At 33.9% G+C, this 25,617-nt stretch overlaps 1 protein-coding gene across 6 annotated transcripts in view; it reads left to right on the forward strand.

Annotated features, from left to right (window-relative positions):
• Positions 1–14,911, forward strand: part of TTLL5 (Tubulin tyrosine ligase-like 5) — a 381,821-nt gene extending 366,910 nt beyond the window's left edge. For all 6 annotated transcript variants that reach the window (XM_067760079.1, XM_067760075.1, XM_067760076.1 and 3 more), the window contains one exon: positions 12,224–14,911. In XM_067760079.1, the coding sequence (XP_067616180.1) occupies positions 12,224–13,945 (1,722 nt within the window). In that variant the 3' untranslated portion in view covers positions 13,946–14,911. The remainder of the gene's footprint in view (positions 1–12,223) is intronic.
• The last annotated feature ends 10,706 nt before the right edge of the window (positions 14,912–25,617 follow it).

A 25,617-nucleotide genomic window follows, 5' to 3' on the forward strand; every position in this document is an offset into this window, starting at 1 on the left:
CGCCTTATAAACTTTATATCTTCACAGCCTTTCAAATACAAAATAAATACGGCGAACAACTTTATAGACAAAATACTATCTATCAGCCATCAAATTTTTTATGACACAAATATTAGGAAAATTAAATTGACGCTTAAAAAGAATAATTATCCGGACCATATCATATCAAATTTAATATATCAGAAACAAATGGAAATAGAAAATATAACCCAAAAAACACAGTCTTCAGATACAAATAACCAGACAAAGCGATACTTCAGTGTCACTTACATTCCTAGGCTCACAGAAAATTTCACACATGACTTGACAAAAACATCAAACACAAACACTAAACTAGCATACAGGTCGAACTGCACTTTGGCAACGTGCTTTACAAAAACAAAAACACCCATAGATCTCCAACAACGTAGCAATGTAGTTTACGAAATTAAATGTAAAGGGAATGAAGAAGATAGCTGCAATAAGGTGTATATTGGGACCACAAAGCGGGCGCTCGGCACGCGGGTAGCTGAGCACGAATCCGATATACGTACACAAAAACAAAGCACAGCTTTGGCACAGCATGCAATAGAAAATAAACACATAGCTGATTTTGAAAACATAAAAATAATAGACACCGAAAGGAGAGAAAAAGCGCGTTACACCTTAGAAAGCCTAAGAATTTTGGAAAAAAGAGGAAACACAATAAACAAAAAAGAAGATACAGACAATATCGCCGCCGCGTACCTATTATGTTTGTAATTTAGTTTTTAGTATGACAAGTTTACCGCATGTAGGTGGTATCGATTTTTCCATTCAATTAACTTTACACAATTTTTTAATATTAAAATGTTTTTAAATGTTTTACTGAAAATTATGTGTTTCGTTTAATTCCAATTTTGTAAGTAAGAAAATACTTCTTGTACAAACAATATTTAATTGCAATATTTTAAGTTTTAATTCTATATGTATCTGATTGTGTTCTTTGTAGTTTTTTGTTTTATTAAATAAATACAGTGTCATGCTCCTGCAGATGCCAAGGAAAATTGGCGAAACGTCGAGCTGAAAGGTGGAATAATCTTTGTTTTATTTGCACCCAACATAATAGATCTGCCTAGCTTAAAATACACATAAATATTATTCAAACAGATCGGAAGGAAATTATATATATTATTCACGGGAAGCCTGCCGGTAATAATAAAAATTCTGTATTACATCATAATTTACAACAACAATAAAGAACAACATAGCCGAACCATGAAGAACTACTACAACCACATGAAATATAAATATGGTGAACATATTTGTATGAATCTTAAGCATTTTAGTAAACAGAAAATTAAGCTTTCGAAACAAACAGAAACTCTTAAATTTTTGTTAGAATGCAAAAGATACGCGCTTATTCCCAAACATCTATCCAACACATTAAATAGTATAATATTTGACACAACGTCAGGTAAAATAACACAACAAATAGAAAAAACCAAACACAATTTCTTCTTAAAAATACTTAACATTGAGATAACACAAACAAATATGAACATAAAAACCACCAAAGATACAATATACCACACTCAACAACAAATACGTAAAGCTCTTAGTGAGGAAGAATTTAATGCAGTTATAGTCAAGCAAAACGTTCTCAGCAAAAAGATAGGAGAACAGAAAGCAGCGACGCTATCCTCTAAGAAATTTAGCTATACGTGATGATGAATTGTTAGTGTTGTTTGATGTCGTCTCGTTATTCACTAATATACCAACAAATATGGCATCCAAAATAATAATGGAAAAATGGGATGAAATAAAGGAAAATACGAATATACCTAAGAGCAAGTTTCACAATATTTTAGAGTTCTGCTTAAAAGACAACAATTACTTCGTGCACAACAACAACATATATACACAAACATATGGAATGCCTATGGGCAACCCCCTTTCCCCAACCATTGCCGATATAATAATGGACGACGCGCTTTCACACACTTTTATTGAATTACAAAAACAACACAACATACAAATAAAGTTCCTAGTCAAATATGTAGATGATGTTTTCGCCATCATCCCAAAAAAATACACAAATACAATATTAGATGTTTTAAATAAATACCATAATCGACTAAAGTTTACGATCGAAAAAGAAGAAAACAACAACATCCCCTTTCTAGACACACGTATACACAGGCTCAATAATAAACTAATATTGGACTGGTACTCGAAACCAACCTCTTCTGGGCGCCTCATAAACTTTATATCTTCACAGCCTTTCAAATACAAAATAAATACGGCAAAGAAATTTATAGACAAAATACTATCTATCAGCCATCAAATTTTTTATGACGCAAATATTAGGAAAATTAAATTGATGTTTAAAAAAATAATTATCCGGACCATATTATATCAAATTTAATATATCAGAAACAAATGGAAATAGAAAATATAACCCAAAAAACACAGTCTTCAGATACAAATAACCAGACAAAACGATACTTCAGTGTCACTTACATTCCTAGGCTCACAGAAAATTTCACACATGACTTGACAAAAACATCAAACACAAACACTAAACTAGCATACAGGTCGAACTGCACTTTGGCAACGTGCTTTACAAAAACAAAAACACCCATAGATCTCCAACAACGTAGCAATGTAGTTTACGAAATTAAATGTAAAGGGAATGAAGAAGATAGCTGCAATAAGGTGTATATTGGGACCACAAAGCGGGCGCTCGGCACGCGGGTAGCTGAGCACGAATCCGATATACGTAAACAAAAACAAAGCACAGCTTTGGCACAGCATGCAATAGAAAATAAACACATAGCTGATTTTGAAAACATAAAAATAATAGACACCGAAAGGGGAGAAAAAGCGCGTTACACCTTAGAAAGCCTAAGAATTTTGCAAAAAAGAGGAAACACAATAAACAAAAAAGAAGATACAGACAATATCGCCGCCGCGTACCTATTATGTTTGTAATTTAGTTTTTAGTATGACAAGTTTACCGCATGTAGGTGGTATCGATTTTTCCATTCAATTAACTTTACACAATTTTTTAATATTAAAATGTTTTTAAATGTTTATATGTTTTAGTGAAAATTATGTGTTTCGTTTAATTCCAATAAAAAAAATCAATACTTCTTGTACAAACAATATTTAATTGCAATATTTTAAATTTTAATTCTATACGTATCTGATTGTGTTCTTTGTTGTTTTTTGTTTTATTAAATAAATACAGTGTCACGCTCCTGAAGATGCCAAGGAAAATTGGCGAAACGTCGAGCTGTAAGGTGGAATAATCTTTGTTTTATTTGCACCCAACACAATAGATCTGCCTAGCTTAAAATACACATAAATATTATTCAAACAGATCGGAAGGAAATTATATGTAATAAATATTTAATTTGGCAGCTGGTTCAAAACGCTTTTTATAAATTTGTGCAAAAAACGTGAGGGAAACTATATTAGATCAACGCAAGAAAGCCAAGTAGTTTTCTATTATCGTTGATGCTACGCCTGATGTTAGTCACGTTGAACAGACTACGTTCATTTTGCACTACCTCCATTTCAGTTTGAAAGCAATCAATTTTAAAATTCAAGAACGGTTTTTGGCTTTCGTGGATTGTAACTAGAGCTTACGATTTCTTCGCGAACACAAGCGAGATTTTCGAGACCAAAGATCTCGAGAACTCGACTTCTCGCGAGATTCTCATGTTTCGAAGTGCTCGTAAATCTCGCGAGTTTTTCGACATAAACTTAATCGCTGTATGGACAGTATTTTACACTTGTTTTTTTTTACTTGCGACTTCTTACTTGATTTTAATATTTATTATACATATAAACATGGTATATAAAAGAAGGTAGTTCCACTCAAATTTGGGGATTTTTGAAGTTTCATAATCTTTGTTGTTTTGCTAGAAGCGTTGCCATGCCGTTACTGTTTAGGACGAAATTGTGCGTTCAGGATGAAAACGCTATTATCAAGTGAGACAATAATAATATGCTTTAGCACGATTTATGTGCATACATATCAATTGGTAATACAGTAAAACATGTAATTTATTGAAAAATAGTGGATAATGACTCACTCATATCTTTATAGCAGCTTGATCCCTAGACAGGAGAAAATGCACGAAAAATCCTGCTGCTCTAGCATGGCGCTATTATCATGCCTCTACAGTGGATATTTCTCAAGGAGTGGTAGGGGTTTAATTTGTTACGTTTGTGGGACGTCAATGCTAAAGGGGTACAGAATGTGTATAGGCGGGGCTTGTCCCAAGGTGACTCCTGGTACAATAAGCAAAATAACTATCATAACTACTGCTAACCTGCAGAGCTACAGGGCAATGCTCTCCCTAAAAAATTATTTTACAATTCCATCCTCAAGCGTTACGCTTGATTATACAATAAATAAAAAATTTGGACTTCTAGCCAATTTATCACCATTAAATTTCATAAAAATTGCGTTCAAGTATGCTAAACTCTTTAGAAATTTCGGTGTCGGTTTATAAGGACCTCCTTTGGGCACGTACGGACACTTAAGAAGGCTAAATTCCTTTGCTTTGTATACTTCGATCCATGTTTCTTCCACCAAAGCAATTTTCGGGAGCTCGAAAAACTTATTAAAAACATTCTTTTCTAGCCTGATATTTCGTATTACAATATTTCCAACGCATGCGGCTCATGTTTTTTTTCTTTTTTATTTGAAATAACTATGGAAGTAATTTAGTCGTATCCGTTAATATGAAATCCATCAAAATTAGAAAAATTCGTAACATTTTTCAGTCTGGTAGGTTGTTTTTGGTGAAATTGTCATTTTCCCCACAAAAGTCTAGTGGTTAATGTCACAATAAATGGAACTACCTCCATTTTTTTATCATGCTTATAATTTTGTTCACAATATTTTATTTTTTTAACGAGACATCGAGAACACGACTTCTCGCGAGATTCTTGAATCTCGAAATACTCGCGAGCTCTCGACTTTCAATTCAGTCGCTGCATTGGCAGTATTCTATACATTTCGGTGTTTTTTACTTGTGGTTTTGTGGACATTTTCGCTTGTGCTCCAGAAGAAATCGTAAGCTCTATATAAACAGCCAATGAATGGATTAAATTGAATTTCGAGAAACTCGCGAGCCTTACGAGTAGTTCGAGATTCGAGAATCTCGCGAGAAGGCGAGACTCGTGAAAAATCTCTCTTCGAACAAGTTCGGGAAATCGTAAGCTCTAATTGTAACCAAAAAACTGGTCAGGAAATCGCTGATTTAATTTGCCATACTCTAGGTAAACATGAAAAAGATTGTCGTGCACAAGGGTACGAAAACGGCGCCAATATGAAAGGAGCTTACAACGGAGCACACGTCACATTCTCCAAAAAAAACTCGAATGCTGATTACTCGCCCACAGTCTCAAAATACGTGGGGTTGATGCTGCAGAATGTTGTACGGCTGCAATTACTTTCTTCGGAGTTTTACAAAAGTGTTTTACTATATTTTGCAGCAGTCCACAACGATGGGACAACCCCAAAACAAAAAATGTACCGAGCTCTCTTCACAGTCTTTCAGACACTAGGTGGTCGGCTAGAATTGAAGCAATCAGACCATTCGCAAACCATGTCCCAGGATTAACACAAGCAATAAACGCATAACTTAAGCTAAATTTGACTGCACAATCATACGGATATGTTACCGGCATTCTCAAGTACATCAACAATTTCGAATGTATCTTAATGTCCTCAATTTGGTTCAAAATACTGACTACCATTAATGAAAGAAACGTCGTACTCCAAGCTAGAGACGCCACCATAGGTGTTCAGGTCCGACATTTAGATGCCTTATTAGCTAATTTGAGGTTGATCAGGGACCAATGGGAAACAATTTTAAACGAATGCAAAACAGTTGCTGTTCAATTGAACATCTCGCCAAAGTTCCAGGACATTCGAAAGAGAAAACCCAAAAGACTTCTTGAAGATAATGGAAATTAGATACCTATGATCCAGAGTCTGATTTCAAAAACAATACATCCGTGGTGATTGTTGATTCGGTTATCACTGGCATTACTGAAAGATTTGCAGCTATGAGAAATTTGAACGAGACGTTTTCCTTTTTGTGGCAATTTGAAGACATGGATGAAACTACGGTTCGGGCGAGCGCAGCAAAATTTGCGAAAAAATACAAGTCGGACGTTTCTCAAAGCTTAGAATCTGAAGTAATTCACTTGGAACACATTTACGAAGCAATTTTGATAAAGGTCTGTCACCATTGGAATTGCTAAATGCCATCTATGTTCAAAATTTGTATACAGTTATCTTTTGCACTATACCTGTCACTGTAGCTAGTGCAGAACGTTCTTTCAGCGTCCTTGCAAGAATCGAAAACTTTCATAGATCGTGTTCATCTCAAGAGCGAGTTTCAGGACTTGTCGCGCTTTGTGTTGAATTCGTTTTGACAAGACAGTTAAATTTTGGTATTATTATAAAAAAATTTCCGGAAAAAAAACAAGAAAAGCCACTCATTGATATCCGAAACTTCTATATTGAATAATTAAAATTTATAATCATCATTATATTTATCAGAAATGTACTAAAATGTTACCAAATAACTAGAAAAGATTATTTGAAACAATATGTGGCTGTGTTAATTTTATTTTCAGCTCTTAGTCCAAAAATCATTTAGTTGATGTGGGAAAATTTTTTGTTGATGTAATTCATCAATACCCAACAAGCAACGTAAACGTAATGTAAATTTATAAAAAGTTTTCTCAAACAAACACTAAGCTTACAAAACGTTGATTTTTTGTTTACAATTTGTTTAGAAATAAGCGTGAAATAATCGAAACGGCTCGTTGCTTTGAAGCTTATAAATGAAGGGCTCAGAACCAAAAGGATCTAAGTGACATTTTTTTTAAAATTGAGTTTTACCCATATTTGTATATTTAATATAGTGTCTATTTGTTGACAATACGATCCAAGCCATTTTGGACATTTTAGTGCCATATATTTGCCAGGCCAAAAACGTACTAAATTTTATTGCATTAATGATTGGAGCCAAAAGGATCTAAGTGCGCTCCTCCAAGCAATAAAATTTAATTGCTCGGCCAAAAGAACATGCAGAATTTTTTCAAGTATGCAGTTTTGTAGCCAGTAAGTAAGTTAATCTTAGTTTTGTAAAAAATTTCCCTAATTTTTGGCAATTTTTTTCTTGAGTTATACCCCATAGGAATTTTTTAACGTAATTTTTTTTATATGGAAAAAAATCCTTATCCTCGTAAAAAAAAAAATTGCCAAAAAGCAGCGATACATTCTACGAACTTAAGTTTAGCATTTTATAACACTAAAATTAAACGGGCTACAAAACTGCATACTCGAAAAAATGTTAAATGTTTTTTTGGCCGAGCAATCAACGTTCGAAATTTTATTGCAGCAATTTTTGGAGCCAAAAGGGTATAAGTGCGCTTGGATCCAGAAAAAAAATTGCCAAAAATCAGCGGGACTTCCTACGAACTTAAGTTTAGCACTTTATTATACTAAAATTAAACGCCCTACAAGACTGCATACCCGAAAAAATTCTACATGTTCTTTTGGCCGAGCAATCAACGTTCGAAATTGTATTGCAATAATTTTTGGAAATTTTTGCAATAATTTTTGGAAATTTACAGTTATTTTGCATCTGCAGTAAACATCCTTTGAATTAGTTGACTAACCTGCATTCATTTAGATCATTTCAAACGCATTTACCCAGAATTTACAATAAGTAATTTACATTAACCTTAATTATCTCAATTCAACGTCGATGTTACTTAGATCCTTTTGGTTCTAAGCCCTTCAAATGTAAACTTATAAAAAATTTCTAAAAGAAATCCTGTTATAAATGTTTCCCAAAACTTTTTATAAATGATAATTTTTATTTCAATAATATCAATAATATTAACAAATACCTATTTGTATTTACCTAAATATACATACGTATATACTAATTTTGAATTTCATGCATACATTAAATGAAGAATGGCTGCAATTCTAATGGGTTGAAGGAGAATCCAGGAAACTGTTTAATTGCAGCCATTCCCTCTCATGAATAACCGTTTCTGAAAATAATTTGAAATTTTCCAAGTTGAAAAATATTGACAAATAGTTTTCTCGTCTTTTTTTTGTAAACATTTACAATTTACTTGCACAGCTAAATTATTTACTAACATTTGCCCTCAAAGCTTATAAAATGTTTTCTGAAAAAAATTTGAATATATTTAATACTGAAAAAGTTTATATAACGCTTAACACAGCAAGTTTACTTTGTTACTTTTCAAAAACTTTACAGAAATGCCTCTTGGGTAATGATTCATGAATGAGACGTCATTAATTCAAGTTAATCAAATGTATTGGTGGATTATATTAGGGGGCCCGTAAATTTTTTAGTCCCGGGCCCGGATTTTCTCTCCACAGCCCTGCACACACATGTAGTCATCAGCCAAAGTTGTTACTCTAACATACACACGCATATAGCTCAATTACCAAGCAGGAGATACAACAGTTCCAGAAGGCGAAACGTCTAGACCTCAGTAGAAATGTGCGAACGAGGCAACAGAGAGTATAAAAGCAGCGCAAGCTGAGTAATAACTAATCAGTTTTGATTTAAGTACGCTCTTAGTTGTGTAGTATAATTGTGAAGTACTACTCCCAAAGTAATCTAAAGAAAGACCAGTTGCAATACTGAATATTGGAGTGATTTATTCAACAGTTTAGAGATTCGAACGATAGTAGAAAGTTTTAAATAAGCGGAATTTCCCAAAATTTGTTACAATAAAATTTATTAAACTATTTTATGAGCTCGAGGCCTTATCCAAATAAAAAACGCAGTATAAATATTTTATATTTGTATTTTTATTTTATATTCGATATTTCGACTTTAGTCTGAAGTCATCATCAGGACTGTGAAACAAAACAAAACCATTTTCAAAAATCAAACATAAAACAAATACCACTTACACAATTGAGTATGTTATACAGACTAACCATATGTGATGAAGAATGTTGGAGACAAATAATCATACAAAAATATAAACAATATTTTAAAGCACCGTAAATGTAAACAAAATTTTTTGCAAAAACAAAAGTACCTCGAGTGGCTAAAAGTACGATATACAAGCATACATATAGACATATAAGTTAAGGAGCCCAAGGACTAGGGCTCCAAAAAGTTAAAGTTGGGGGCCGCCCCGCGGCCCCATTACAACCTGAAAAGATCCAAATAAAAATAGGTTTTTCCGCTTAACAATATTTACCATTTATTTCCGTTCAATGTCAAAAACAGACTGACTTTATCATTAACTTAAACTAAGGTCTAAGCTTCTACATTAATCTAAGTGATTTCATAATTGCTGACACTGCACTTCCCACGATTGGCCAAAATAATATTTTATCGCTTGCGTGGCGAATCACACGGCTTGCATTTTGTCCGCATATCATATCGCTTACGCTGCAGTTCCCATGGATTACATTTTGTCTGCTTACGCAATATGATATCGGATCAATTACCTACGTTGGCTTTGCTTGTGTTTGTTGAAGTGTGGTGTCAGCACATTCTTACAAGTAAGTGTGTCTGCCCCCTTGTTAAGTTATATCATCTAATTTTGTTATTGTTGGGGGAGAGATCTTCCTACCGCGCATTGTTGTTGCCTTAAACCTAAGTCCCGATACACATGTGCGCAGTGCTCAGTGTCCGCTTTAAAATTCATCCTAGTACTATTAGGGGTGTTCGTTATATGAAGCATCTCTAAAGTAAATATTTTATTATAATTTCTCTCCTCCTGTAAAATAGTTACATTATCGAAGTCTGGATAATGCCCCGTATCTTTACAATGGGCTGACAAGGCCGTCTTATTTTCTGAATATTTGTTGTCTTGAGTTTTAATTTTGTTGTCCCCACATATACCTTGTCGCATACGCCACCATTACACGGAATTCTATAAACAACGTCGGATTTCTCATGCTTTGGTATTTTATCTTTTGTACTGCTGTAGACCTTTCTAAGAGTGTGATTATATGTCGATGCTATCTGGTATTTTTCCCGATTGTAAAGATTTGAGTATTTTATTCGGTTCGTTACGCCCGGCACATGTACTACTGATTTATATATTTTATCTCCCGAAGTTTGTCTAATGTTATCATTGTTGAACTTGATCACGGAATTTCTGAGCAATTTGTTGATTACTTTTATGGGGAATTCATTATTTCTCAGAGTTTCTTTGACAATGTCGATATTCTTCTTGTGAAAAATCTTGTCACTTATTGAGAGAACTCTTCTTATGAAGTTACTCGCCGTATTTATAATTGTTCTATTTTCGTATTTTGAGTTAAAGTTGATAAGTCTCCCTGATTCGGTCGGCTTTTTATACCAGTCAATAAGCAGCTTGTTATTCTTCCTTATAACAAGTGTATCCAAGAATGGTATTTTTCCATCCTTTTCTAATTCAATTGTGAATTTTATTGATTTGTTGTAGCTATTAAGATTCTTAAGCATATTTTCTACATTCTCTGTTTTAACAACCGCAAACAAGTCATCCACGTACTTAGTTAGTAAGCGGGGTTTGTGGATTCCATTACGAATTTGGGTAATAGTTCCTCCATTACTATATCCGCTACGACATGTGATGCTGGCGATCCCATGGGCATCCCTGAACGCTGTTCATATATTTTATCATTGTATTTGCAGTATAGGTTCTCTTTAATGCAAAACTTGATAACTGTGATAAATAGTTCCTTTGGTATACGTGTATGTTCTTTTATATCATTCCACTTAGAGGAAATTATCTCCAAGGCCAATTCAACTGGAATACTCGGAAATAAAGAAGCCACATCAAATGAGACTAAAGTCTCATCATCATGAATAAAAGTATCTTTTATTTTGTTCCTAAACTCAATAGTTTTAAGGCAACAACGATGCGCGGTAGGAAGATCTCTCCCACAACAATAAAAAACGGAGATGATATATGTATATATGTATGCTTGTATATCGTACTTTTAGCCACTCGGTGTACTTTTGTATTTGCAAAAAATTTTGTTTACATTTACGGTGCTTTAAAATATTGTTTATATTTTTGTATGATTATTTGTCTCCAACATTCTTCATTTTCGCACATATGGTTAGTCTGTATAACATACTCAATTGTGTTAGTGGTATTTGTTTTATGTTTAATTTTTGAAAATGTTATAATTATTGTTTTTGTTTTGTTTTGTTTCACAGTCCTGATGATGACTTCAGACTGAAGTCGAAATATCGAATATAAAATAAAAATACAAATATAAAATATTTATACTGCGTTTCTTATTTGGATAAGGCCTCGAGCCCATAAAATAATTTAATAAATTTTAAAGATTAAAGGCAATAATAATTTTTATAAAAAATTCGTTACAATATGTATTTTTTTAGCGAAGTTTTGTATTAAGTTACAATTTTATGGAATAATATTATGAAAGTGAAACACAAATGGGTTTTCATTAACATATTTTCAAAAATGTTTGACATAGTCAACAATAAATTATTCTATAAAAATGTAAACATCATATTTCAACATTTATATATGGGGACATATAATAGATATGTCCTTGGCCACAAACTGCCACGTTATATATGTCTGACCAGTTTTCGTCCATGTTGCCTCCTGTTATTCAATATATTTTCTACAAATTTCGAAATTCCATCGGAAAAAAAATGTATCTCACTGTTCATCATTAAAAAGTTGTTTGGTTTCATAAAAAAGTTTTGTTCGCACTGCCACGCTCCACAAAATTGCAGCCTAAAGCATTGCAGCCAAACATGCATGTCGAGCTCAACTGGGCTAAAACTTATTAGGATTTAGTTCAAATTAACAGTTTTCTTCATATTAAGCTGAAAATTACACGAGAGAAATAGTTCACTGAAATTTTATTTACCTTTTTCTCCAATGCTGAATTCTTTTCTATCTTTCAACTTCAAAGTTTTGTTTTAAAATGGAAGATAAGTCAAAAGTACAAACTTTTATTCCATGTTATATGGTGTTACTATATACCTACATAGATTAAAAAATCAAATTTCATACAAAATAACTTTTACACAACAGCCGCAAAAAATTTTATTATTACGATTCACTTTATTACGAGTTTTTCCATAAATTTATTTATAGTGCAATAATAACATTACATCATGATACTTATTAATTTCAAAAATATACATATTTAAATAAAATTCATCAGAATAATTTACATTTTTTGCAGCCAAATCAAATACCACAAGATGAGCAAGTTTTAGTTTGCAAGTATGTGTTGGACCCGTTATGCATCGATGGTCATAAATGTGATTTGCGTGTCTATGTTCTCATTACATCATTTGATCCTTTGATAATATATATCTATGAAGAAGGTTTAGTTCGATTAGCAACTGTAAAATATGATCGTGATCTGGATAATTTGTGGAATCCATGTATGCATCTTTGCAACTATAGCATAAACAAATATCATTCGGATTACATAAAATCACGGGACAGTGACCTGGAGGATGTTGGCCATAAATGGACGCTCTCTGCTTTGCTTCGTCATTTAAAGTCGCAGGGATGTAATACACATAAATTAATGGCAAGCATTGAAGACCTAATTATAAAATCTATACTTTCTTGTGCTCAAACTATAATATCAGCTTGCCGTATGTTTGTTCCTAGCGGTAGTAATTGTTTTGAGCTCTACGGGTTTGATATTTTAATCGACGATAGTTTGAAGCCTTGGCTTTTAGAAGTTAACTTGTGCCCATCTATGGGTATTGATAGTCCATTAGATTCAAAAGTAAAAGTTTGTCTTATCACAGACCTTTTAACGTGTATCGGCATTCCAGCATTTTCGCCGGATATGCGCGCTCAGTATGACAGAAGGTGGACGCGATTTCGTAACATAAGTTGCTCCAAGCGAATGCGATCAGCAGATTTTAATGTTTGCCGTAATGGAAGCAGCGCACGGCGTTTAACTACAACATCACAAACAACTCGACCTATTGAAGAACAACGTATTGTTAGAAATGCTCAGTTACAAATTTCGCGTCGGGGCGGGTTCGTTCTCATTTTTCCCACAAATGATAGCATGCAGCGCTATGGAAACTACCTGGACAGTTCTACAGGTATACCAATATCAACACCCAGTGTACAAGGACAATTTTCATTTTCTATGATTTTGCCACATAACTATAACCAGGTTTTATTCAATCACTTGTATGGTCAAAAAGATACTAAAAAGGAACATTTACTATTAGATAGAATGTGGCAATATGAGCGAGCGTTGCAAATCGGACATTTAGTTGTATTTAGTGAAGAAAATCTCAAATATAAATGTGTAGAGGAGGGTAAACGCTTACGCAAAAAACTTATAAAATCAATTGACAGTGGGTCAGAACTAACACAACTCCAAGCCAGGCAAACTTTTTCACTTTATTTAGATGCAGTATTACATCGGCTTACCCGGGAACCAAAAGATTTCCATGAAAAAATTATTTTAAAATTTCTGAATAGAGTAGGTGGTGCTGGTGCTAAAGCGCCAGTTTTTCGAAACCCACAAAGTTATAGAGTTAACAGCAAAGCACGGTCAGCTATGGTAGCAAAACATTTAGGAGATTTTTTGGAGCAATATAATCGTGACACAGAAGCCTATGTCGACTCTTTTGATCATTTTGGTATGATTCCAAGTAACTTATTTGATGATTTCTTATCCCAAGCACAAGAGTCCGATTTAGAAGCTGTTCTGGCCCACCACACTAATATGTCTGGAAACATGTCGTATCTGTACAATAGATTTGGGTTATCTGTACCTCAAACACCTCCAATACCTTCTGGGTTGTATGGATTTTTAAAAGCTTTGCCCGCTATGGTTTTGACTGGGTCAATCGCCAGAGAATTTAACAAATGTGATGGATACTACAAGAGTAATGAAAAAAATGTGACTGCCTTAAAAAGCTAAACACCTTTCTAAGAAACTTTTAAGTGTGAATTAATTACAACTAATGTAAACCAAAGCTTAAGCGACCATGCATGCATATACGCATGTTTGTATATCAGAGCGTTCCAAATATTTTTCTTTTTTCTTCGAAACCATTTGAAATATTTATTTTAAGATGTTGGCAGCGTAATTGCCCTATCTCATAACTACCAATTGTATGGGGAAACAACTTTTGATTTGTAGAACTATCTAACGCGTACAGTAGAAAGAATCGTTTGACATATTTTTGTAGATGATTGAACCCTCTACAGCATTTATATTTCTTAAAATGTATTTAATGAAATTTGAGCATGGTAAATAGAAAATTGCAACAAATTTATCGGTTATAGTCGCGTTATACATCCAAACGGTGTCTGCTGAGAAGCTTTTCATGTAAGAAATTAAGGCATCGAGTCCCGAGGATCTTTTGCAATCCCGGAATTTCGGGATTTTAAAATGACAATCCCGGGATCCCCGTATTTTTCGGGATCGTATAGAGAGAGAAAATTTCTCTGTCCTTTTAAATCGGATCATAGAAATTTCAAAAGTCTAATGAAGGCTATACTTTACCAGGAATTCGGGATCGGGATTCTCGGCACTCGATGCTTTAGTAGTACGGCGAGATTTTGCCGTACCAATGTGAGCGGCTAACCTGTATTAAATAATATTTTGAGGGTATTTTGATATTTGATGTTTCGCCACTTGAGCCGGGTACCTTTGATTAGTTAGATCAGCACGATACCTCTACAAAACGGCGCCACCACCCTAATATAAAGGGATGATATTTTTTGGAGCCTAGTTTTGCATCTAAACAAAACTTTTGAGCGTGACTCCGTGGCAAAAAGAGAGAAGAAAATATATTTAAAACACCCAATATACATATATCCTTAACATTTTTAAATAAAATTGTGAACTTTTGTAAATAAATTATGCAATAAAAGTAAAGTAGTTGTACTCTTAACCTTTACGAATTGCAATGCACTTGTCAGTGAAGCTTTTATTAAATACTAGCTTATGCCCGTGGGTTTTACCCCACGCTTCTTTAAAAATATGCAGGCTACCGTAACTGGCCATGGGTAAAACATGAGTTGGTAAGATTGACTTCTGCTACAGCTAATGACTGTTGTTTTATGATATATTCATATTTGTAACAGGATTCCCCTCGCGTAGGTGAGGTTGACAATTGAGTTGCAGAAGCTCTGAAGCTACAAAGGTTTGTATTGCAATCATCAATCCCTTGATTCGCAGCTAATGATCGTCCTTGAGCTTCATTGAATTGGAAATTTGAGGCATTTAAAATTGAAAAGACAAATCTATCGGTATCAATGGAATCCTTGGTTTAAAACTTTTTTGTTTTCGAAAATTTTCCGATAAAATGAATTACTTCAATGACATTCGTAAAAGTTTTGTGATGAAAAGCCTTGTCCCACTACATAAGCGTGGAAAATCGAAATAACGAAGCATAAATATTATGATATTATGGGATCCATCGGTGAGGAGAAATTTCTGATGGCCCAAATGAGTTAATAAGCTCAATCGGATATGCACAGCTTGGGACTATTCCACGACTGTGTTAATAGAGTGATAAGTTGTGTTGGTTCTAGTGATATTAACATCCTCATTTTAAGGTGCCTAAAATGCCTTTTCTCAAAGCCATTTATAGTTTGTAAAGATAGATTCAAAATTTGGAAGAAACAATAGCTATTAAAGCTTCAGGTGATGTCATAATTTCTCAGAAACTTGCAGGAAAAGAAATCAAATATGTTAGTAAAGAAACAAGAGTTTTGCCATAATTAATTTCAAGAAGTTGGTTAGTAAAAGCTGCTGCTGAAGTGTTACCGCCAAAATGCCCTCTCATATTTCTAAAGAGAGTAAATTTTTGTACGTAAATCCGTCTATAGACGAAAAAGCACGCATTTACTTCAACTGCGGCTGTTCCAGCAAGTAACAGGAAAGCACCACCTTTGGGATAATCATTACACCTTAAATTCTTAAGGGTTCAGTCTAAACGTGCAGCGACTGTTTATGAGTCATGGTGCACACATCGCACACCCTCACTTTGGCTTGACCGTTTGCTTATGTTGCACATCGGTGTATCAGATGTTTGCAGACAGTGGTCATTTAAATGCGGAGTTGTACATCCACTACACAAAGGGTATCCGCGGTATCTGAGAAAGCAACTGCACAGTTATTTCTCTTTTTGCTCTCACATAAATTAATATCAAATTAAACAGACATGTTTCTCTTCGGTTCCTCCAGGCGTCTCCAAAAATACTAACCCTAAATATAACATAAAAGAATACTAAATGAATAACAGCCAAACCCAACTCTGCAATCAAAATTTACGTCTTGAAATAACCTAAGTTTTTAAAGCAGCCATAGTTCTGAAAGTCACATTTGTATTGTTTTTTTTTCAATTCCATATATTACTGGTGCTGTTAGGACTTAACGTCATATAGCTCGTTAACAATTTTCATTATTCCATTTGTATGGGTGGTGCCACGCCCCTTCTTACTCACCCCTTATTTTCTTAGTGTTGTTAGGGATTGATCCAATTTAACTCTTTACTGGATTTCAATGTTCTTGGAATACTTCCAGAGTTATGCTCTAACAAATATAACATTTGTATGGTAGGTGCCACTCCCTTTCTTTATATTGAAGTTATGTTTAGCCTATGACCATCTTTGGAAGGTTTCTAGTGGTGATTCAAATTTAGTTGTGATCGACCGATCCGTTTAGGGCGCAACCCGATATATACCTACATACAAACATTCATAATTTTAACTTTATATATATATATATATATGTAGATAGATAGAAAATGTGGATAGACTGAAGTTAATAAAAAAAATTTAACGGCGGAAGATTAATAAACATCCAAAAGGAATAACAGCCAAACAACTCTGTAGTCAAACTTTAGCTGTTATAATAATCTAAGATTGTACGGCAGCCATAGTTCTGAAAAATCCCACGCCCTCTTTTCCCCAATTCTACATTTTACTGGAGGTGTTAGGACTTAACCTCATATAGCTCCTTACCAATTTTCATTATCCAGAGGTATGCAGTATGTTATTTGTGCAGTATGATAAATTCCATTTAAATGGGAATTGTCACGCCCCATTCTCCCCCACCACACATTTTCTTGGGGGTTTAAGGGATTAACCTCATATAACCCCTTACTCAATTTCAATGTTCTAGCATAAATACCTTCAGAGTTATGTAGTATCAAATATTCATTTTGCATGGGAGGTGCCACGCCTCTTTTATATATCGACATTATTTTTAGCATATTCCCATTCCTTGGAAGGTTTCTAGTGGGTTGTGCAAATTTGGTTGTGATCGGTCGATCCGTTTAGGACGCAACTCGATCTATACCTACATACATACATATAAAATTTGAATTATATATATATATAGATTATGTAAACGTACTGACGAAAAAGCAAAAAATTTATTAAAATATTTTTCTAAGATATTATGAGCGTAAGGTCGGTAGGGCGATAATTGAGGAAATTTGTAGTTTGTGGAAAAATATGTGTTTTAGGGTACGCTTAGGTAATTATAAAAGTTTGCGGTATAAATTTTTGGTGATAGGGTTCCTGTTTGCTGATATCTAACTGCTGTCCAAACGCTAACTTGTCACATAGATATTTATATATGCCTAAAACATGCATAATTACCCCTGCTGTGATTCCCAAGCCCTTAACAGCAGATGCAGGATGAATAAATAAATTCGAAAAACAAAAATCATCAAGCGTTAGACCAATGTAATGCTGAAATGAAACTAGTTAAGGAAATGGGTGAGTTAACCGACGAAATGGGAAATACTTCATAAATAAATGCAATTGAGAATACGAGCGATAAAGTTCTTTCTCTTCGTAATGCACCGATTGCCACTAAAACTCGGCTCAGTGCTTTTATAAATAGCGCTATCTTCACGGACTTTATTATTACCCGAATACATTACTACGATTTATCGTTCAGCGCAGTACAAGCCACCGCCAAAACGTGACGCTTTCAGGTTGAGTGAGGCACAATGCAATATGCGACCTAGAACAATTTCAACACTTTCAAACCCGCTCTTGTGATCTGTTGCCGTATTCCGAAAAACGAAAAAGAAATAGCTAGCTTTCCTGAAGGCAAAACTTGCCAATAATAGCTCGCAAAAATAGAGTTAATGCAGTTGAACGTACGGGCACTGAAGCTTTTACTCTTCGGAGTGCACCAATTGCTACTAAAACTTGTCTCATCCTCATTAATTGGCGCTTAATGGCCTAAGCGATTTGTTTCGTAACAAGTAACACCAGCTATCCATGTTTCGCGATGAATGACGTCAATTGGGAGCACCAATGGAGGTCAAGTCTTCCTCCACCTGCCTCTCCCAACTCAGTGGAGGTCTGCCCCTTTTTCCCCTTCCAAAATGCGGTGTCGACTGAAATACTTTCTTGGCCGGAGCGTAAATATATTGATGATCAAACATTTTTTGATCATAGATATACATAAATATTTTCAATTTTTGATAATTAACAATAAACAATCTAAAAATAATAAATTTTAAAATATAACAAAGTATATTTATTACAAGTAGATAACCCTACATATACTCCAGCTAATGATAATGTACCATTTTCGTCGAAATGAGTGAGTAAAGTATTTTGGGCAAAAAGTGTTTTAACATTTTCGAAAGCAACTGTGGTTTCATTTGCCCAATTTAATGGTTTGATTTTATTTTTGACCGCAAATGTTAGCATTTCATGTAAAGGACTAAGTTCTGTTGCTAACATTTTTATGTACCTGTGCTAGTAATTTACCATGCCTAAACATTTTCGCAATTTGTTAATAGAAACAGATATAATAATTCCCTGAAAAGGGAATGAGTTTAAAGATAATTTTTGAATACCAAATGTATACAAATGTAAACTAATTTTATTTTTAAATTTTAATTTAATTTATTTGAAGCTTAAAATATTTATAATAAAAAATTTTTTTGAAGCAATTCAAAAATTTTCATATTCAAAAGATAACTCAACAAATATAACAACTTACAAATCTATATTTTTAAAAATTATTTATTTTAAGTTCAAAGTATAAAATCTTATGAAATCATAAAATTTTCATTTTGAAATATCCAAAATATTCATTTTAAAAACTAATGCGATTACAAAATATTTTAAAATTTAAAGTATAAAATACAAAGTTAATAATAACAAATAATAAACACTATATTTGGAGTGTTCGAGAGAAAAGTCTTCGAAAGATTTATGGACCTCTACGCGTTGGCGATGGCGAGTACCGAAGAAGATTTAATGATGAGCTGCACGAGCTATACGCAGACATCAACATAGTCCAGCGAATTAAAACGCAGCGGCTGCGCTGGCTAGGCCATGTTATGCGAATGAAAGATGATGCTCCGGCCAAGAAAGTGTTTCTATCGGAACCCGCCTATGGAAGCAGAGGTAGAGGGAGCCCCCACTCCGTTGGAAGGACCAAGTGGAAAACGATTTAAACTCCCTTGGTGTGACCAATTGGCGCCGGTTGGCTGAGCGAAGGAGCGACTGGCGCGCCTTGTTGGACGGCCATAACCGTTTAGACGGTTAAGCGCCAATTAAGTAAGTAAGTAAGTAATATTTGCCATTGCAAATAATTCCATTAATCAAAATTTCACGAATAACGTAAATGCCATTCCTAATAATTTCAATTAGGAGTGAAAAGGAAAATTAAATTTTTGCCTTCTAATTTCTCGGCCGTAAAGCTCCATAAAAGCAAGCATAAGGATTATATTTGGCCCAAAAAAAAACATAAAATAATCGGTGAGTGAAAACCCGAATTCCACAATCAAATCTAAAGTAATCGCACTATCAATAACAACAAACATGAAGCAATTTTATCAACATATAAAACTGAAATACGGTGGATATACGCATGCCACAATAAAGAACTATAATAAGGAATGTAAGAAGCTGGTGAAGCAGCAACAATGGCTTAAGTTTTTATTGCGATGCAAGGACTACGGTGTTGTACCCTCACACTTACAGGGTAAGGTACGTAATTTTTCCCATAGTTTTAAGCTGGATAGCACACGGGAGCAGCTAGATAAAATAGTAAAAACGTTTAGTTTAAAAGTTCTCAATCTTGAGGTTAAAGAGACAAATATAAATAAAAATACTAAAAGCCAAACTGAAGAATATAGAGGAGATATTAAGAAATGTATTAAGAGAAGACGACTACGACAACATAACTAAAAATAAAATAAAATTTTTAAATTACGTCACTTCTACAACACAAGAAAAACACAATGAAAAGCTTTAAACTCTAATAGAAAAACGAAAAAAGGAGTTTGGAATTATTTTTAATGAGGAATGGTTCGTAAATAAAACGAATATTTCAGTACAAGATGAGAGCAGATGGATACTTTCCATGGGAAGGAAATTTTCCCTCCCAGTTTCCAAAGAAAGTTTCTCCCCAATCCATATTATAGCGGCTATTGAAGAAGGAATACAATGTATAGACGATGAGAGGGAAAAGGACGTCACTCGCAGCCATATCGCTGCGAAGACCAACAATTTCCATAATAAACTGAAAAATAATGAAAAAGAGAAATTTATCATGATGGCGTATGAGAACACAAAGAAATTCATACAAGAACACAAAAACGAAATAATAATCACTTATGCGGACAAGGGTAACAAGACGGTTATGAGGTACAAGAGGGACTATGAGGGTAAAATGATGGAACCATTGGAAGACAAAAAAGTTTACAAATTAATGGAAACCGATCCAACACAGCGACTATTGAGAAAAAACAATAATATTATAAGTGATTTGTTGAAGGAAAATAAAATAGATAAAAAACAAAAGTTCCAGCTTTCTTGTGCAGCAGCCAATGCACCAAGGCTCTATGGTCTTCCAAAAATCCACAAGCTAAACACGCCTCTGAGACCAATATCATCGTCGACCACTGTTCCATGCAATAGGCTGGCAAAATTCGTTGGTAATATTTTGAAAAGCATCATATCCGATGAGTCTAATATAAAGAACTCATATGAACTAAAAGAAGCATTAAAACCCCTCGTAATATCAGAAGATGAAATGCTGGTATCTTTTGACGTGGTCTCGCTATTTACGAATATCCCAATAAATCTAGCTATACAAACCATTATGGGAAAATGGCCAAAGTTGGAGCAACAACAACGATCGGTAGAAAACGTTTTCAGTCTATCCTTGATTTTTGCTTACGCGACAACAATTATCTGAAAAATAATGTAAAAGTTTACCAACAGGTTCACGGTATGCCAATGGGCAGTCCACTATCTCCGACAATCGCAGATATCGTACTTGATAAAATTATTGACGATAGCCTAGCTGAACTAAAAACCAATGACATATGCATCAAATACATTACAAAATTTGTAGATGATGTATTTGCTATAATTAAAACTAAAGACGTGGAAGACATACTAAAAGTATTAAATGCGCAACACACCAAAATCAAATGTGGAAACAGAAAAACAAAATAAACTAGCCTTCCTAGATTTAGAAATACACAGAAATAACAATTTAACATTCAACTGGTACGCAAAAGAAGTTGTGTCTGGTAGAATTATAAACTACCATTCCAATCATCCGACGTATCAAAAAATTAAACAGCGACCAGTCTAATAAAGAAAATATTTTCGCTAAGTGACGAACAATTTATTGACACTAACAAAATCAAAGTTAAAATTTTTTTAAAAAAATAGCTATCCAATTACTGTAATCGAAAAACTAGTTAATAATACAATAAACCAATTGAGTACTCCGAAAAGCATCATAGGGATAAATCAGAGGGTAGATAGATTGGATTAAGCTATATACCTGGACTAACGAACAACCAGGCGCTCAGAAAAATAATAAAAGATAATAACATAAAGTATGCACATAAACCACACAATACACTAAACAGATTATTCACAAGAACAAAGGACACTATTGAGAAAGAAAAACAACACAACGTTGTATACGAAATTAGATGTAAAGGCAATGATCGCGAAATATGTAAACAACGCTACATAGGTACAACGAAGCGAGCTTTGGGAGTACGTATTAAAGCACATATGGCTGATGCAAAAAACGAAAAAACAACAACAGCGCTAGCACACCACCTCACAAACAAAAAACATGTAGCGGATGTCGCAAATACAAAAATATTAGACATTGAGAACAGAGGAAATGTGAGTATGACGTTAGAAAGCCTTCGCATACAACAACAATTAAACACGGTGATGAATTTTAAAGAGGATATGGACAAAATAAGCAACGCTTACACAGCGGCCATGCAGTACAAAGACAGATACAGAGCTAGCAAGTAATTGTTAATATATCAGTGTGTAAATAAATAAAAAAATGTACTCAAAAATTAAATAAGTTTAATTTAATAATGTAAGTGTCCAAATTAATGTTATTTAATTATAATTATGGTTGTTGTTAATGAATTGTTTTTAAAATAAAATCATTAGACTCCCTGAGGAATACGTGAGAGCGTCGAAACGCGTAGGAGGGAAAAGGAAAATTAATTTTTGCCTTCTAATTTCTCGGCCGTAAAGCTCCATAAAAGCAAGCATAAGGATTATATTTGGCCCAACAAGAAAACATAACATAATAGGTGAGCGAAAAACCGAATTCCACAATCAAATCTAAAGTAATCGCACTGTCAATAACAACAAACATGAAGCAATTTTATCGACATATAAAACTGAAATACGGTGGTTATACGCATGCCACAATAAAGAACTATAATAAGGAATGTAAGAAGCTGGTGAAGCAGCAACAACGGCTTAAGTTTTTATTGCGATGCAAGGACTACGGTGTTGTACCCTCACACTTACAGGGTAAGGTACGTAATTTTTCCCATAGTTTTAAGCTGGATTGCACACGGGAGCAGCTAGATAAAATAGTAAAAACATTTATTTTAAAAGTTCTCAATCTTAAGGTTAAATAGACAAATATAAATATAAAAATACTAAAAGCCAAACTGAAGAATATAGAGGAGATATTAAGAAATATATTAAGAGAAGACGACTACGACAACATAAATAACAATAAAATAAAATTTTTAAATTACATCACTTCTACAACACAAAAAGAACAATGAAAAGCTTCAAATTCTAATAGAAAAACGACAAAAGGAGTTTGGAATTATTTTTAATGAGGGATGGTTCGTAAATAAAACGAATATTTCAGTACCAGAGGAGAGCAGATGGATACTTTCCATGGGAAGGGAATTTTCCCTCCCAGTTTCCAAAGAAAGTTTCTCCCCAATCCATATTATAGCGGATATTGAAGAAGGAATACAATGTATAGACGATGAGAGGGAAAAGGACGTCACTCGCAGCCATATCGCTGCGAAGATCAACAATTTCCATAATACATTGAAAAGTAATGAAAAACAGAAATTTATCATGATGGCGTATGAGAACACAAAGAAATTTATACAAGAACACAAAATCGAAATAATAATCACTTATGCGGACAAGGGTAACAAGACGGTTATGATGTACAAAAGGGACTATGAGGGTGAAATGATGGAACTATTGGAAGACAAAAAAGTTTACAAATTAATGGAAACCGATCCAACATAGCGACTAATGAGAAAAAACAATAATATTATAAGTGATTTGTTGAAGGAAAATAAAATAGATGAAAAACAAAAGTTCCAGCTTTCTTGTGCAGCAGCCAATGCACCAAGGCTCTACGGTCTTTCCAAAATCCACAAGCTTAACACGCCTCTGAGACCAATATCATCGTCGACCACTGTTCCATGCTATAGGCTGGCAAAATTCGTTGGTAATATTTTGAATAACATCATATCCGGTGAGTATAATATAAAGAACTCATATGAACTAAAAGAAGCATTAAAACCCCTCGTAATATCAGAAGATGAAATGCTGGTATCTTTTGACGTGATCTCGCTATTTACGAATATCCCAATAAATTTAGCTATACAAACCATTATGGGAAAATAGCCAAAGTTGGAGCAACATACAACGATCGGTAGAAAACGTTTTCAGTCTATCCTTAATTTTTGCTTACGGGACAACAATTATTTAAATATAATGGAAAAGTTTACCAACAGGTTCACGGTATGCCAATGGGCAGTCCACTATCTCCGACAATCGCAGATATCGTACCAATGACATATGCATCAAATACATTACAAAATATGTTTCTATAATTAAAACTAAAGACGTGGAAGACATACTAAAAGTATTAAATGCGCAACACACCAAAATCAAATTCACTGTGGAAACAGAAAAGCAAAATAAAATAGCCTTCCTAGATTTAGAAATACACAGAAATAACAATTTAACATTCAACTGGTACGCAAAAGAAGTTGCGTCTGGTAGAATTATAAACTACTATTCCAATCATCCGAGGTATCAAAAAATTAATACAGCGACCAGTATAATAAAGAAAATATTTTCGCTAAGTGACGAACAATTTATTAACACTAACAAAATCAAAGTTAAAAATTTATTTTTAAAAAATAGCTATCCAATTACTGTAATCGAAAAACTATTTAATAATACAATAAACCAATTGAGTACTGCGAAAAAACATCATAGGGATAAATCAGAGGGTAGATACATTTTATTAAGCTATATACCTGGACTAACGAACAACCAGGCGCTCAGAAAAATAATAAAAGATGATTACATAAAGTATGCACATAAACCACACAATACCCTAAACAGATTATTCACAAGAACAAAGGACACTATTGAGAAAGAAAAGCAATACAACGTTGTATAGGAAATTAGATGTAAAGGCAATGATCGCGAAATATGTAAACAACGTTAGATAGGTACAACGAAGCGAGCTTCGGGAGTACGTATTAAAGAACATATGGCTGATGCAAAAAACGAAAAAACCATAACAGCGCTAGCACACCACCTCACAAACAAAAAACATGTACCGGATTTCGCAAATACAAAAATATTAGACATTGAGAACAGAGGAAATGTTAGAATGATGCGAGAAAGCCTTCGCATACAACAACAATTAAACACTGTTATGAATTTTAAAGAGGATATGGACAAAATAAGCAACGCTTACACAGCGGCCATGTAGTACAAAGATAGATGCAGAGCTAGCAAGTAATTGTTAATACTGTGTGTACTGTGTGTAAATAAATAAAAAAATGTACTCAAAAATTAAATAAGTTTAATTTAATAATGTAAGTGTCCAAATTAATGTTATTTAATTGTAATTATGATTGTTGTTAATGAATTGTTTTTAAAATAAAATCATTAGACTCCCTGAGGAAGACGTGAGAGCGTCGAAACGCGTAGGAGGGAAAAGGAAAATTTAATTTTTGTTTTCTAATTTCTCGGCCGTAAAGCTCCATAAAAGCAAGCTTAAAGATTATATTGGGCCCAACAAGAAAACATAACATAGTCGGTGAGCGAAAAACCGAATTCCACAATCAAATCTAAAGTAATCGCACTGTCAACAACAACAAACATGAAGCAAATTTATCAACATATAAACCTGAAATATGGTGGTTATACGCATGCCACAATAAAGAACTATAATAAGGAATGTAAGAAGCTGGTGAAGCAGCAACAACGGCTTAAGTTTTTATTGCGATGCAAGGACTACGGTGTGGTACCCTCGCA

The sequence above is a fragment of the Eurosta solidaginis genome, chromosome 1 (genome assembly GCF_040869045.1).
Source record: "Eurosta solidaginis isolate ZX-2024a chromosome 1, ASM4086904v1, whole genome shotgun sequence".
In the NCBI taxonomy this organism is placed as follows: Eukaryota; Metazoa; Arthropoda; class Insecta; order Diptera; family Tephritidae; genus Eurosta; species Eurosta solidaginis.